Source organism: Pleurodeles waltl, chromosome 11 (genome assembly GCF_031143425.1).
Source record: "Pleurodeles waltl isolate 20211129_DDA chromosome 11, aPleWal1.hap1.20221129, whole genome shotgun sequence".
NCBI lineage: Eukaryota > Metazoa > Chordata > Amphibia > Caudata > Salamandridae > Pleurodeles > Pleurodeles waltl.
In genome coordinates this window covers 539,248,052-539,265,066 of record NC_090450.1, presented here as the reverse complement: position 1 = coordinate 539,265,066, position 17,015 = coordinate 539,248,052, and the positions used below count along the sequence as shown (strand labels likewise).

Below are 17,015 nucleotides of genomic sequence, written 5' to 3'. Positions count from 1 at the left end.
ATGTCACTTCCAGGAACATTTACCTATACATTGAGGACCAGTGCTTACACTATTTGAGATTCCCAAGAAATGTTGTTAATGTTATGGTCACCATAACCACATACTGCATAATAAAGCACTGTGCCAAGTATCATCCATAGTCAGGATAGAAAACCAGCCAATTACTTGTAGTCGCTTTGTGTTTTCAAGCATGGAGTTTGGAGGTGAAGGTGCACAAAATGGAATGAAAGGTGAGAGAAGTGTATCATCAGATCTGACTGCTGGTAAAGTGGCCCTTGACAGTGGATGAGGAGTTTCTTGTCCCCTGGGTGCATTCTCCACTTAATGAATAGCTTTTCGTCACCAAACTGAGAAATTACCCTTCTGCCTTCGCCAAGAAGTAATACACGAAAAAACCAAGAAATTATTTTTCAAAAGTATATTTGTTATATAACAAGCGGTAAAACAATTATTGTCCAATTCTTAAAAACAGCAGCTCAAGTATATTTCTGTGTGTTCAATGGTGTGTGTGTGTCGGTGTGTGCCAGGAGGAAAGAACTGGCACCGCTTTCTCCCTATACTAGGGCATGCATAGACACTAGGACACAGGCACGTGCACGAAAAAACACTGCAAACGACAGGAGCAGAGAAAGAGTGTTTGTTCCACGCCATGACACAAGTATTGTCCCACCAGTCACAGTCATCCTGCAGAAGGTTTCACATCTATTGTGTTCCTGCCCGCCTTGGATACTAATTGTATCATCTCCCAATGGTTACCCAACAAAACAGTTCATCTTATTTTGGGCATTAAGTGGTCGAAAAATTGAATGGTTTACAGGTAAACCCACGTATAGCTTGACGTTTCAAAACTGTAAACTGCTGGACCAATAAAGCCCTAAACGTTTCAACAACACTTTGTGTGCCTTCTCACATCACCCACCAGAAAGTAACACTAAACCCCCGACCAGAGATTCACCCAGAGAAGAAGCCAGTGCCTATCTCCTAAACTAAGAAACTCTCTCAGCGTGCCACTGATTTTTCGTTAACCTCCACCCCTTGCCTGTGGGATTGCCGTCCTCCTACTCTCTTCACCACAGACAGTCCAAGCACAGACGTATAGTGACACTAGGGACTTTGGCGTCAGGCAGGGTGAGCGGGAGAGAGTCCAGTAAAGGATCATACGACCAGAGTGATTTAAAGAGTTGTTATGAACTAGAGTGAAACTTTAGAAAGTGTTCCATACCAAGTGATTTGATCACACATGGTAGGTAAAGGAGTCAGAACGGGAACAGTTAGGGCACATACAGCCATTCGGTATCCACATAGTTCCTCCCTCCCAAAATAAGGGTTTATCCTTGACAGCCAACTCCTTAGCTACCCCTCGCATTTATAGCTCAGCTTACTCTAATCTACGTGGCTCTAAACTGGAGTCCCTAGTTCAGATGGCTGGTTGTATTTAAGGGAAAGACCAGTCTTGGATACTAGCATGTGAAAGCTCATCCTGTAAGTAAATTGACTCACTTTTTCTTCCAGAGTAGCCAAGAGTAACGTAAAGAACCTAATACCCTTTGGAAAGAACCATAGCAGACCATAACTTGGCAGTGGGGTAAGGGGAATGTCAGTTGGAAGAGTCAGTCGCCCAGGTAGAAGGTCTCAGCAACCATTGATGCTATTTGGCATGTCCATGCGTTTCATGCTGACCCATAACATTAATGCCCACAGAACATCATGAACATGACCTTCTGTCCCCATGTTGGGTATCTGGCTTACACGTGGCAGGTACAACCATATGCATAGTGGTCAAATGGCCCCAGGTCATATGTAAATAATCCATCCAGGTCTTGCCTTTCATAAGGACTTCGCATTCAATTTAGTGGATGTAATGGATTTCAAGGTCTCCTCGAATAATGTCTTCTCAGCTTGTGGGTCATAAAGAAGAGGCTGACATTTCAGGCTTTCAATGCCACCTCTTCAAGGAAAAAATACAGTACCTTATAGGTATATGTGCCTCGATTTGTAAGCAATTGTAGTCTAATGCCAATATGTTAAAACCAACTGTACAATGTGTTATCTAGTACTGGCCCAATGAAATTATCCCACCTCCTTCCAGTAACATTCTAATTTCGGAAATTCACCCTTAAATGTCCCCATGATAGGCCATATTGACATGGTTGGAGAAACTCCTGCTCCAAAAATAATGTTCTCTGTGAAAGTATTAAACTTCTCTTTGGAGCTATACCTGTGCCATATCAAATGCCAAAAATATTAAATATAAGCTTTATATGGCGGAACTTCTATGGCCATACTTAGAATGGAAGTAACAAAAGAACAAGTCAAAAAATACAAAGTGCAGTTGCCTAAAAAGCCAGAGTGACTGTAAATGCCACACGTGACAAAGATCATCTTGACAGCATTTCATCTGGATATCAGACACACATTTTACGCAAATCACCCAATAGTCATTGAAAACATTCCACATCTGCATCAGCAGCATAGTCATTATTCCTGTCTGCAGGAATCTTTCAGTGTCCTTTGCCCCATAGGTGCTGTTCTTTCCCAGAATGGTTTCTACATGTTGAGTTGTATCCTCTCCATGGGCACAACCTCTACTCCCTAGCGCCCAACGCTGATGTTGCAAGCCTTGCAGCTGGGGTCCTTCTTGGCATTGGCTGTGGACAGGCTCATGAGCTGATGCCCACTGATCTCTCCAAGCTCACCCTGAGCTAGGTCCACAGGCTCTGTGTAGATTACCTCCAACAAGACATCCTGGGCGTGGCGGTAAACCAGCTCACCATTCTCCACAGAGCAGGTCAGGAAGCGGTTTTCAGAGATGTCCAGCTGAGGTAGGCGTTCTCTGCAGAAAAGGTCGCCGGAGGAGCCCTTGGGTGCCAAGACGAGAACAACATAGTGATAAGCTGTGTACATGCAGTACAGATCAGCGAAGTAAAGGTTGCTGTTGGTGTTGAAGAGCCGTGAGGCTGGGACCTGGAAGCGGATGCGACCATAGGGTGAGTCCTGGGGCGGTTGGCCTGTATTGAACTCAGTGTTGCAGCTGAAGAATATCCCATGGAGGGTGCCACTGACCGGAGAACCATGGCTACCACTGTTATCCTTCACGTAGGGCTGCATCACGTTACCAAATTTTGTTCTGTGTGGTAGAGACAGAAGTACAGACAATAAATCACACTTAAGGTTACAACAAGCTTATATAGGCATAGTGTCTGTGTGTCATTATTGTGATAATAATAACAGTCATTTACAATCTAAGTGTAATAAATCCTAAAGTATAGCAACTATTTTTTTTAGACTCAGAGGGGCGTATTTACTATTATTTCACGCAGTGCAGTGCAGCAAGGGAACTTGCTGTGCTGCATTGAGTGAAAGGGGGAGAGCAGAAATGCTCCGTATTTACAAAGATAGGCACCATTACCTCTTTCTCCTTGCACTAGTGCACTGTTTGCCTACTGCCAACACAGGCACCCTTGCACCATAATGAGAGAGTGCCTGCGTGGCAGACAGGATTATTTTTGTGCAGGTGGGGATACTAATCCAAAGAGGCACAGTCCTCTTTCTATGTGTGCTGCAGAATGCAGCAGACAAGGGAAAAGGTAGGAATGGGGAGAAATAAAAATATTTCTCCTTTTTCACCTCTGTTAGGTAGGCACACCATTTTGGCCAAAACCCAGGTTTACAATTCTTTGTAAATCTGGGTTTCTGTCAGAATACATGGGTGGATGCATAGGATGCCCATGCTCCACCCATGTAATGCCTACTCAAACCAAAGTAATGCAAGGCAGCGCTATGCGTTGTATTGCATTACATTGTATTTACTAAACCACACAAAGGCATACAAAGTGGCTTTGCATGGCTTAGTAAATACCAAAAATTAATTCCCTTCAGGGCTGTGCCACACACGTGACGCAACCCTGATGCAAAATCATAGTAAATCTGAGCTAGAGTGTCCGATAATAGAGTCTTATTGCACTGGGACCACATTAGTTACCATACTTGATAAATATTCTGTGAAGTGCCATGGTGCAAGAGTGGTGTGACACCTGTATGTGAATTGTTTATATTGGTCTTCTGGAACCACTGTAAATGCAGCCTAAGGAAATGTAGCATTGAGTCTGATGGAGTTCTATAACAGACCTTGGCAAAATAGAGAACCTCTTCTGATAAGCGGTATAGATTGTGCTATACTAATGTCAAGTCTTCTCACTATACATATGAATACTTAGAAAATAAAATCGAAATTGTGAAAAAAAATATTTGAATGATTGTCACCAAACTGTCAATGACCCGCCAGCAAATAAATATTATATGAGGTGCATTCTATTCATAGAGTCAGGGCGTGATTGCAGGTGCTTAAGTTGTGCTGGTGGTTGATGGTGGTGTTCACTGAAACTATATTTTGGGGAACAAGATTTACTTTTCATCTTAAGACTTTGGCCCAGAGCAAGACCGAGAACGGCAAAAAAGGAAGAACGAAGGAGGAAGAGAAAGATACAAACAGACTGACAAATGAAGAAAGAATGGATGAAAGAGAATCTACAGGCGTGAGGAGACAAAGTGTAGATTAGAGGAGGAACTAGATATGAGGTGGAATGAAGCCTATGTAATCTTGGTATCCTATAATAGTGGCAGCAAGAGGCTCCTAAGAAAAACGTTGGGTCCTTGCAATTATTTATATGCAATACACAGGAGCATGCTATTCTTGTCATTTCAAACTTCCCCATTACAGACACCTTGTGACTAGCCACCAAATGACAGGGCTGCTTAACTGTAATAAGTTATTAAAGCTGATTTGTGACTTCATAATGCCTTCTGCCAGACTCAGCATCTATAGTTAAAAGCAACTCATGGAGCATCATTAGAGCTGTAGTTTAAACAGAGCCACTAAGCAACTGGCTTTTCATTCTTCTGATTTTGTTTCTCAAAGGGAACAGTGATGAACAGAAAGGCAATATTTATGGAAACGTTTATTTTTTGCACACTAAAGGTCATTACAGGAAAGGCAGCATATCTCTGCATTTATCTAGACATTGTGAAGTTCTTCACTTAGTTTTTTTTTAATCTGACTTAAATTAAACCGATTAAATTATCATTTTGCAAAAATTACTGACTGCATGTTGTTCCGTTTGATTTCAAACAAGATTCTTCTTTTATGCTTCATTACTGCAAGTATGCTATCTCTTTCATATGAAAGAGCAAGACAACAATTTAAGTGATTTGAGGGAGGGTGATGGCGTAACCGTGTATTATAAAAAATAAAATACCCTTTGCACACATATTAAGGATTTTGAAGGTCACGACAGAGTTCCACGACCTTCCTGCATGAAAACAAAGGTTAAAGGCATGTACTGAGTAGAAAATGGCACTTAAAACATACAATTTTAAACAAACAAAACCCCTGAAACTCACTAGTTATAGTTATCTCACATAAATATAACTTGCACAATCACCATGCACAGTCTTGTCATCAATGATGTAATTTCATACATTGCAGTGATTTATCAATTTTGTCACAGAACATGTCATGAGTGATGTAATATGTGAGGCTATTTGCAGTACATGACGAAAGTGTGAGTTATATAGTTCCTTTAGGACAAGAATTATCATTTAGATAACTATAACTGAGGAATTTCAGTATTTCTTTTTTATTTCAATAGGAGTTTTATTAAGATTTTAGGAACATACTACAGAGCTATAACACAGAGAAAAAATATAGAGATAAACAGGCTACTAGTAATATCAACTTATCAGGTACAGCAAAAGCAAGGATAAGCAATATCAAAAGGATGTAAAGAAAAAACAAATTCTAGGTTCACATTAATTTGATAAGGAGAGTGGAAAAGAAAAATGGAAATGTAATCATTATGTAAGAGAGAAAGAAAAATAATATAGAAGAACCTTAGAGTATTTGTAGGCATTATCAAGGAATTAAAAATATGGATTAAAACATTATAAATTCACAACAGATAAAGATATATCTATGACTTATAGGATTAGCTGATATACCACAAGTGAGCACCAAAAAGGAAGACTAGAAAGGAGAAAGAGGGTAAACGACAAGGAAAGTAAGGGAAAGGGAGGGAAGAAGGAAACCAGGAATAGTGTGTCTCTAAACGTTAGGTATGGAGAGAGCATGTAAGCTAGGAGGGTTTTGCAAAAGGGGCACTAGAGCAGGGATCTTGGAAGAACAGATCAAGTGTTTACCGTAATTTAATTGAAATGGTGAGATGTCCCGGTGAGCTGTATTGGGAAGAAAAGGAGCTCTGTCGATAGGTTACCCAGTCCCACCAGGTGTGATAAGATATAGATAAAATGATTTCCAATCCAGAAGGATGACTTCTAGTGCAATTGTTATAAGGAGATCCAACATAGCAAAATCTAGTTCATGTAGGTCTATACTCCGAGAGGCTGCATGAGGACCTAGTACTACTGTAAAATAATCTAAGTGGAGGTTACTTTTGAAAATATAGTTTAATTGCTTTGTTATTAGCTCCCAAAAGTGCACAAATAGCTTACAGTTGAAGAAGAGGTGTTTCAAGTCCCTGTAAGCTTCTATGCCGGACCAACAAAGGCTTGAGGGTGACCAGGAAAGGAATAGCGAAGAGTTTGATCTGGTATAGCGAAAGAGCAATTTTGTTGGATAAAGATAAATTATATATCTTGTCCCGATGTTTCACCGGAAAGGAGTTTTCCCCTCTTTGGTGTAAATATATGTTTTTTTTTGTGAATAGGAGAAGGTAGTTTGAATGACTGTTTTTGTAAGAACTTATATACATTAGACGCAATATTTCCTGTAACCTGTCACACTGCTATGACAGAAGGAAAAGAAATGTGCCCTAGATGGTTCAATTTGTTGTTTAACTGTGATTTTTCGGAAATCATAAAAATCTATATGTGGAAGGTCGAATTTGTGCTGAAGAGCTGGAAACGATAAGGGACCCTCATTACAGGGTCTCACTGGTCAGGAATCAGTTGGTTTTGTTTTCTTGCAATACCAAAGTGATTGGAGATTAGATTCATGGACAGGACATGGCAGAGTTTTGTCAGTGGTGCAAAGCACATTGATAGTATCAAGCAAAATACAGTTGGAGTGTTTGACTGGGATTTGATCTAGTGAGAGAAAGTCTTCAACGTTGAAAGGAGAACAAAGATTTCTAACCATAACAAGCTGGGGAGGATATACAGGAGATTGTTGTAACAACCATTTGAATCCCTGAGACACAAGATAAACTGTTTGCTAGTGGTACCAACTAGTGAAGTTACAACCACAATCCTGTTTAGTGAAACACAGTTTTTGAGGGAGATTCTCACTTTCTTTTGGACCAAAGGTATTTTGTAGCAACTTTTTCAATAGAAGAGGATTGAGAGAGTCACATAGACATTTACTAATGGCGTCACCATCATCTTGGCAGTCTCTTATGTTCCCCACTAAGATATGTTCTGAGGCGACCATGATGGGAGAAGATTTTTAATTTTCAGGCTAGCTTGTTGTTCGTTGAAAGCAAGTGAGTCAGAGAGTTTATTATTACACCAAATGCCCAGATACTTGAAATAATTAGTTTGCCATTGGAGACCCAAGTCAGTGAGGAAAGACGAGGTAAAAAGCGATTGAGAGGTAGTACTTCTGTTTTATCCTTATTTTAGGGGTCTCCTGAGATCAACAAGAAGGAATGGATAATATTCATGATGCTAGGATTGCTAGGTCTGTTTCCTCCGTAAGGATCTGCATAAGCTACAGTTTGAAAAAAACAGCCTGAGCCGCTGACTTCGGAGCTGAGGGAACCAGGGTTGAGTCTCGGTGTTGGTGGCTCAACATCCTGTGTTTCTGAGCAAATCACATCACTTAATCTCCCAGTGCCCAATATTCAGCACCTTGAGCCCCTCACAGGTGATGTACAGCGCTTACAAATCCTGAATTTAAAACAATCACACCGCAAAGAGAAGTCCTTAATATTGAGGAAGTTGTTAACGAGGCGAATAACAGGATCTATCAAAACACTAAATAGTTCCGGGGATAGCAAACAGCCTTGATGGGTGCCCTGTTTTGGGAAAAAGAGGGATGTAAGAGATCCATTAACGTTAATGCAAGCACTCTGATTCAACTAAATGAACATGGAGATTATTTGGAAAGAATTGCCCAGATCACACCAGTGCAGTGTTGCTTCCATGTATGGCCAAGTGACTTTGTCAAATGCTTTTTCAGCATCTAGGGCTATTACTGCTGGGGGTAATTGGAAATTACAGCACTTTCAATAAAATGACAAATGCCTTGATATTGTTACTAGCCAGTTTGCCCTTGACAAAGCTGCCTGAGAGGTGTGTATAATTTTATTGATAATGGGTTCCAGGTGAGAAGCCAATTTCTTAGCTTAGATCTTGGCCTCCATATTAATGAGAGATATTGGACAAATGTTTTTAGGATCGAAGTGGTCTTTACCTTCTTTTGGGATTACTACAATGGTGACAGCTGCAGTTGTGCCAGTCACTTTGCCTGAGGAAGAAAAATGGTTGAGAAGTGACTCAAGAAGCAAAATTATTGAGGCAGTCATGGCTTTGTAAAAATTGATGGAGAAACTATCTTGGGACCTTGCCTAAATGGATCGATTTAATGGTGTCAAGGTTTTAAAGGTGCCTAGGGTTTTATTAAGGAGTGATCTGTTACTATCTGAAATGAGCGCTTGAGGAATTGAATTTAAGAATTCTAAGCTCAATTCTTTACTGGTTTGAAGAGAGGGTGTATACTGTATCTCGTAATAATCACAACAACATTCAAAATGTCATCAGAATTTGTTTTTAGATTTCCCATAGGATCTTCAATGCTAGTGGTGATAGAGCTATTCTTTTTGAATTTCAGATATGCCACTAGAGATTTGCCGACTCTAGTGAGATAGAGAAGTTTTAGCCCTTTCACAGCATGACCCCAGAGGTGTGCCCTTTTACTTATGATTTAGTTATATTCATATTTCAGTTTTTCAGTGATTAAAGAGTCAATGGGGACTGAAGTTTCTAAAAAGATTCTCTTAGTTTTTTGTTTCTTTAGATAATCAACAGAGCAGTTGACCTTTTAATTCTTCCAGGCCATACGGTTGATAATGTACCCACAAATCATGCATTTTAAGGCATCTCAGCTGGTTATTGGGGAGCAGACCGAAGCTGAGCTCTCCCTTCAGAAAAAATCAATCTCAGGGGGTAAGTACTGTTGCTCGAGCAGATCGTTGATTATTTCATTATTCAAATGCCATACCTTAATTTTTGGATGAGGAGGGGTGATTATAAGAGAAAGAGAGCATAATGGATACATGATCTAAAACACCTATGGATTTGATTGACAAAGAAATCAGATTTTATTAAAAAGGAAGGAGTCAACTAAAAGTAAGTCAATTCTTTAGTAGCTCTGATTGGGATGGGAAAAGAAATCCGACGGATAGGGGTGTCTCAAGGCATCATCAAGAGGTAAGGTGGAGCAGAAGTAGAGCATGGCTTTGTGTGACTTTGTGGTTGGCATTTGAAAGCTGAATCTCTGTCAATGATTGGGTCAATTTGTAAGTTGAAATCTCCACCACAGATGATACGAGCCAAGGGGGGAAGGGGTTCTAATTTGATAGTGAAGGATGACCAAAATTGAGGAGTGTCCCCATTGGGAGCACAGATATTGACTGCATAGATTCCAGCATTACTACATTATAATCTAGTCCAAATAGAAAAGGTCCAAATTTCCCTTCCTCTGGAATACTCAAAACAATAAAATGGATTAGTGAGTGGGTAGTAAGATGGGGGTTAGGGCCATTTGTCCCCAGACAAATATAGAGTCTGTAGATACTAAAGTTGAGAACCCACTAAATTCATTGTAGAAAATATTATGTAGTTTCAGGCAGCAAGCAGACAAAAGTATATCAAATTCTCATTTTTAAGTTCAGGTGCATTTATTGAATCCCGATTTGGGAGAGATTTTGGAAGTTGCAAGAAGAAATAGCTGACACGTGTTTCGCCCTTTGTGGTGTGTTCACCTGGGGCTTTCTCAAGGCATTATTTATTCATCAGAAAATATTCGTATTTGAACGTGAATAATCCGTGTTCTAAAGTCTGAGATTTTTAGGGTGAGCCAAAAGTCAGAATGGCGGCATGCTGGTTAGGCGCCATATTGAATGCGGCACGTTCAAATACGAATATTTTCTGATGAAGGTGATGTAACAAGTGATCAAGGAGGATTGAACAAATAAGAACCATATCCAGAAGTGGCTCAATGGAGTGGGAGATAGTGGAAGCAGGAGGGGTACAGAAGTGTGATACTGCAGTTGGATATATGGCCAAAAAGCATATGGTCAACAGAAAGATAAAAGGCCAGGGTGGGGAATTACATCCAGAGAGACTCCTATTAAATGCAACTTTTGGCAAAGTGACTCAAAACAACGCTGAGAGAGTGTAGAGAATCCAATATATCAGGAGGGCATTTGATATATACACATGGAACAGGACAGCAAACCAAAGGGAATGCACCCATAAAGTACATGAAGGGGTCATATGAGGGAGGGGCCCAGGCTAAAATAAAGAGAACATTTCCAGATATGTGTGTGGGTTGCCTTAGGCTCCTTCCCTAATGCTGCAATAATGAGGCGTGCACACCAGATCACAAATTTGATACATTTTCATCTAGGCCACCCCAAGGGTTCAATGGGGTCTAGAGCATCTCTATAGACATACGGGGAGACTCCAGTTGCCAGAAGTAGTGCTGTCAGATGGGTGATGCAGCAAGAATACCTGACCATGAGCCTCTGCATGAGCGAGACATCTTGCTGAACCTCAGAGGTTTGTGCTCAAACAACTCTGTCAAAAATGCTGGTCAAAAACTCCCCTTGGATGTGCTAGGGGCCAAGGTAAGGCACTGTTCTGGCAATCAGTAGGGGCCGCAGATAGGTGATGGGGCCTAGTGGGGTGGCACAGTCATCGTTGTAGCGCTGCTTTGAGGAAGTCAGGGGTGGCCGCATCGTATGCCTTGCATATCAAAAAAGTGCAGACGGATGGTAAAATCACCCTTCATTAGGCTACGCTGCCTCTCTTTACCACACAAGGTTCAAGGTCCGTGAGAGGCTCCAGAAATGGCAAGATGCACCAGGCTCTCCGAGCTCAGAAAGGAGCCATCATCATGCTCTGGCTGTAAGTCATACCCTCTGAATGTCAGTAGTTTTGTTAGTTTAAAATGGTATGGTTTAAGTGACACTGTTGCCTAACTATAACGTCCCTTTAACATTTGTTCTTTTCAATAAATTACTAAGGCCCTCATTATGGTCTTGGCGGTCAAGCTTCGCCACGTCGGCGGTGGTGGTATGACTGCCGATGGCATGGCGGTGCTCGACTGCCATATAATGATGTGAATAGTGAACTGGCTGCAAAGCAGCCAGTTCACTACCACCAGGGCTGATCCGACCGCCGGGCCGAAGGTATCCACCGTCGACCCGGCGGTTACCATAGACAGCCGGTGGGATAATGATCCCATTTCCACCAGGGATATCCTGGCAGGATACCCCGCCAGGTAATCCCCAGCAGAAAGCATACTGGTGACAGGAATTCTCATTCCTGTCACCAGTGATATGCCAGGCCTCCCCATTGCCACAACCCCCCACCCACCCCCCAGGTCCCTAGACCCACCCCACCCCTCTTATCCCCCAATCTCCCTGTAGGCCCTCCCCAACTCCACCTCACCATCCCCCACCTCCGTTTAGGACTCCCTGCACCCCCTTCCCCCCCAAAAAAATGCACACATCCACACATGCACACACTCATTCACACACATACCAACACTCCCACATGCCCTCCACCCCCAAGCATACAGGCACACATCCACACATATGCCTACACATGCGCACACATGCACCAACACCCACAGTCACACACGCACCCATTCACAGACATACAAACATGCATACATACATACCCCCTTCACACACAAACGCACGCCCACACCCCTATGCACGCACTCAATCACTCCATGCACACACCCCCATCTCCCCTTCCCTCTCGGACAGCACTTACCTTTTCCGTGGCGCTACTCCGGGAAAGAACGAGTTCCCTGGATGCTGCTCCACCGGCAGCGCTTCGTCTCCATACACTGCCACCCCTTTTACTGCATCATAATAGGTGTGGCGGTGTCTGGCTGACGTCGCGGTGAGGGTGTAGCAGCATTCACCTCCGCCAGTATGGCGTCTGGCGGTTCACATCGCCATCAATGGCGGTGTGCCACCAGGCGTCATTATATGGCGGTCCTGCTGCAGCGGTGATCTCGGCGGTCCACTGTTTGGACCACCCAGTTCATAATGAGAGCCTACGTTTTTTTTGTAAAATAAGATATAATTAAAATTCCTAACTATAACATCAACTTCACATTTTTTTTTTGTGAATTTCTTGCGTTTTTCTTTAACGTTAAATAATATTTTATTACCATAGGTAATGCCAAACCCTGTGGCCATATGCGCATGGGTTTGGCCGCAGGGCCTCATCTACAGCCAGGCCGTGTCTGACCCACTCGCTGGCAGGCAAACCCACGCCGCACACAGCCACAGGCCAGACCATGTGCCCTACCCCTGCAGTTGCATCAACCATCCCCCTCATATGAGCCTTGAGTAGCAGGGCTGGTGGGGGTTAAGCGCAGGGCCTGGGTGTCATTTTAAGTAAGACAGACCTACTGATCTTGTCAAACGATCAGAACACCAACTTTTAAAAAGTGGGCCTATTGGCTTTATGAAGGGATCAGGATATCAACATATATAAAGCACTTGTATTGTCTTTGTTAAGAAAATGACCTATAATTACAATGAAATGCATAGTTCAACAACTTTTGCAGTGCAATGTTTATTGGAAGTTGATTGATGTTGAAAGTGATTATCATAAGAAATGTAATAAAGTTTATTTAAAAATAAAAATGCCAACATATCTTAGAGTCTATTATTAACATTTCCAACCTGCAAAGTGCAGCCATAGAGCCCACAACAGGACTCTGCATTCCAGCTGACAAGCTTACAGCTCCAGCCAGGGTTTTTCCTATTTTTTTAATGTTGCTGGTGGCTGCTGCACTCCATGCAGCCTCTGCAACATTAAATAAATGCCTGGTGGTAACCTTGCCTCGTCTAGAGACATCATCAAGCTTAAAAAAAAGGTTTAAAAAGCCCTCACAGGGCATTATGGGTTGGCTATTTCTTAAAAATGAATAGTGCGATTGGTGTCTTTGTGATGGACTAAAGCATTTGGTGACTGTTTTGATACATCAGAGCAAGCGTGGGTGGTCATGCTAGTCAGTTGTTTCTCTCTGTTGCATTGTGGGAAGATTTTTACTCCTTCCTAATGAAGTGTACAATGGCTGTTGCTTCTCCTAATTTGATCTAGCTAGTTCTGTTTTCTAGCTATTGTAATGGATATGTGTTTCATCTATTTGCATTGAGGTATGGCTGTTATTTTGCTGGACTCAATTGTGTGTTGAGTGTTTTGAGGAACTGACGTATGGTAACCCTATGTCTGTCTATGACATTTCAGGTGGCTTGGTTTTGTTGTTACCCTGTATTTCATTGCTCGGGCAAATATTTTTGGCATGAAGTGTGGAGTGCTTGTTGATTCTCTGATGTGGTAGGTAGTGTTTTCCCTCTGGAGTGAAGCATGGGGTGCTTGTTGTTTTCCTGTATTTAAGTGTGGGTTAGCTGTTTCTCAAGATAGGTGCCTGATGATTCTCTGGATTGGAGGTTGAGGTGGTGGATGATGTGGCTACAGCATGGACTGCAGTCTGGGATGGATATTGTTTTTTTGTGTATGAGTTTGTAATGACTACTGTTTGCCTGAATTTCAGAGTGTGATGATTGTTGTTTCTCTAGTTTTAAGTGTAATAAATCTGTTGTTCAGTATTGTTTGAGTATGATATGATTGTCGTCTGATGAGAATAACATGGTGGAAGGAGCTGGAATGTGGTGTGGTTGTTGTGTATTTGTGGTACAGTATGAAGCGGCAATTGTTTTTCTTGAGTGAATTTAGGATTGTATAGTTTTTTTTGTACTGTAGAGGAGGAATTCTACTGCCTCTATGAAATGTAGTGTGGTTGGTCATTTGTCGCTTGATATTGGTGTGGAGTAAATGTTTTCTATCTAGGTGGAGCATCGATTGTTTGTTAATTACATGTGGTCTGTGGTGTCAACACAGCTGTTTTTATATAATAGTTTTTGTTTGACAGAATTTCATTTCATTGACTGTTTGCCCCAATATATTGTTGGATAGCTACTGTTCTCTTGGAACAGCTTGGTTGACTGCTTTTGTCAGATTGTGTGGGATGGTTGTTGTGTCTGACTGAATTGTGAATTACTTTTTCATTAAGAGTGTAGTGTACAGTTTATGTTTGTTCACTGTTTTGGTGGGTGGGTTGATTGTTGAATAGCTGAGACTTGTTGAACCTGGACTGTGGGATGTTAGGATTTAAGTGTGGGGTGGTTGTTCTTTTGCTGTCTGGGAGTATGAGGTGGTTGTTATTTGCCTGGATTAGAGAATTGGGTAGCTATTGTACATCTGTATTGCAATACAAGATAGTGGTTCATTCAGATTGGAGTGCGGGGTATGTGTGTTTTATAGAGCGAAGTATGAGGTATCTATTGTTTTGCCTGCTTGAACTGATGGATAGTTGCTTGACTTTTGATTTTAGCATGGGGTGGCTTTTATTTCTTAATATTGTAGCATGGGATAATTTTTTGTCCTGAAATGGATTGTGTAGTGATGTGTTGTTGCATTGGAGGGCTCCACTCCATCCATGCGAAATGGATAAATGGAGTATCATTAACTTTGAAAGTAGTGATATTTATTTACTTCATTTAGAAATGACAGATGTCCTATTTTAAAAAGCAAAGTATTAATATTATTTTTATTATTATTCGGGCACTTGTTTTCTCAGGCATAGCAGGACCATAAAGTCAACACTTACTCTGGGAGGTGGCAAAACTTAGAGAATCATTTGGGTTTGGGGGAGCCAGGGTCTTCCTGTAATTCATCATGGCTCTGGCCCCACTAAGCTCACAGTTCCACAGTCTCATTCAGAAGTGAGGGAACTGCTACTTTTCCAATGACAGAGCCTCAGCTACTTCTGACATTTGAAACCTATGGCCCCCCTCACTGATTCACCAAAGGACTACTCCATCAACACATAAAAAGACTTCCCCTATTTAGTCCAATGGCACGCAGTTAGAGTTCTTCTAAAGATCACTCAAGGACCCACCAGATGTCAATGTTTCCAGTGGGGGCAGATGATGTGTAGTGTTAGTATCCACTATAACACCCAAATTGGTTCCAAACTATAGGGACTAATATCTCAGAAAGGTGGCCACAGTCACAAATTTCTGTTTGTAATGGCACCAAATGAACGTCAAGGCCTTATCAGTTCCAGATGAAAACTGATATTTAATATTAGTGTCCAGCTGCAACCTGATAATGATGTCCTATCTGGTATCATAAGGGCTAGACAAATGGTTCAAATGATTTTGGAATCATGGAAGCTGGTGCCATTTGACATCATTGGTGTGCAGGTTTAAATACCTTCAGCTCCCTGTAGAACAGGAAATGGGTACATACGGGTACCCAATGCATGGAGTGGATCAAGGACTATGCAGGCCCATGTAGCAAAGCATTTCTGCAGCTCTTTGCCTCGGTTAACACTCGTCTGTGGCCTTTGTGTTGCATCCGAGTCAACAGGGCTACATGGAACATTGTAACTCCTGGATGGTCTCACCTTGTTAAGATGTCCTTCAGACAGACCCCGCAGTCAGCTGGGCCTACAGCACATGTTCCAGTGATCAGGACATCTCTTCTAATCGCAGGGCAGTCCAGATCCTCTTCTTCCACAAGTCACAGTTGAAAGGGTGTTCAAGAATGTAGGCTTGGACCCTGTCTGAAGGATAGCAACCACCCACAAATGTTCCTTCTTCTGGCAATGCATCTCCTCCAACTAATGTACAGAACCTCCTTAAAATATAAAAGTTACTAGCTTGCGGGGATATCTATTCAACTTTAGTTGGCAGAATAGGAAACCTGAGCAAAAGTGTTGCTTCATACTAATTCCTCCCCAAGACAAATCAAAATACACCTTGGTTGCTTGTGTGCATTCTTCACTGGTGTCTGTAGCAGGGAGTCTAATGTCCAGACCACTTTGGGCTGGTCAACGTGAGGATGTTGACCTCAGCCAGATGACCCAAGTGCAGGCCACTGTTGTTGTTCAACAGTCTGCATCACAGGAAGAGAGGCAAGGGGTGAATTTCACTCTAGCAGGTGAAGACTGAAGTGAACAAACAAGTCCCCCAACTGGTAAGCCTCATTCCTGGGTTAGATGCTGAGCACAGGGACTTGCAGGTTGACATGTACACCATCAATAAAGTTTTATAAAGAAAATGCCTCCCTGTGTGTTGTAAAACGACTTGAATGTGGACTTTAGGGTCAGGTACTAATCATAACCTTAAAGGATATCTCTGGACATTGAAAAGGTGAAGAAGTGATTCCAGTAGTTCATACATGCCTCCCATTATGTCATAAACCAACTTGAATGTGGACTTTAGGATCCGGTACTAATCATGACCTTAAAGAAGGATACGTCTGGAAATGTAAGGGGTAAAGAATTGATTGCAATGGTTCAAAAATTAGAGCAACCCGCCACAGCCATCATCACATAAACATAAGTCCTTAAGTGAAAAGGAAAGATTTCTGTGTCCCTCTTGGGCTGAATGACACACATATACGCTCCCTCTGGCTACTGAGCAGGTTCGGGGGTCGTACAGGCTAATACACTTTGCAGCACTGGAAAACATCTTTGATACTCCTTGACTTCTGCATTCTTTTACTTCAGGGATGATCCTATAGAAGAAGGTTCTATGTAGTAAACTAATGCAGCCCTCAGTCAGCTGTACCTTTCTCTTTGTTCTCTAAGTGGAAAATATGCTTGTCATCTCTCACTGATACAATATTGGCATATCGTAGGGAAAGATACACATCTATTATATAACACAGTGAAAACC

General features: G+C 41.9%; 1 protein-coding gene across 3 annotated transcripts in view; it reads right to left on the bottom strand.

The window, feature by feature from the left end:
- Positions 1-403: 403 nt before the first annotated feature.
- Positions 404-17,015, bottom strand: part of PHYHIP (phytanoyl-CoA 2-hydroxylase interacting protein) — a 266,939-nt gene continuing 250,327 nt past the window's right edge. For all 3 annotated transcript variants that reach the window (XM_069213960.1, XM_069213958.1, XM_069213959.1), the window contains exon 5: positions 404-3,127. In XM_069213960.1, the coding sequence (XP_069070061.1) occupies positions 2,593-3,127 (535 nt within the window). In that variant the 3' untranslated portion in view covers positions 404-2,592. The remainder of the gene's footprint in view (positions 3,128-17,015) is intronic.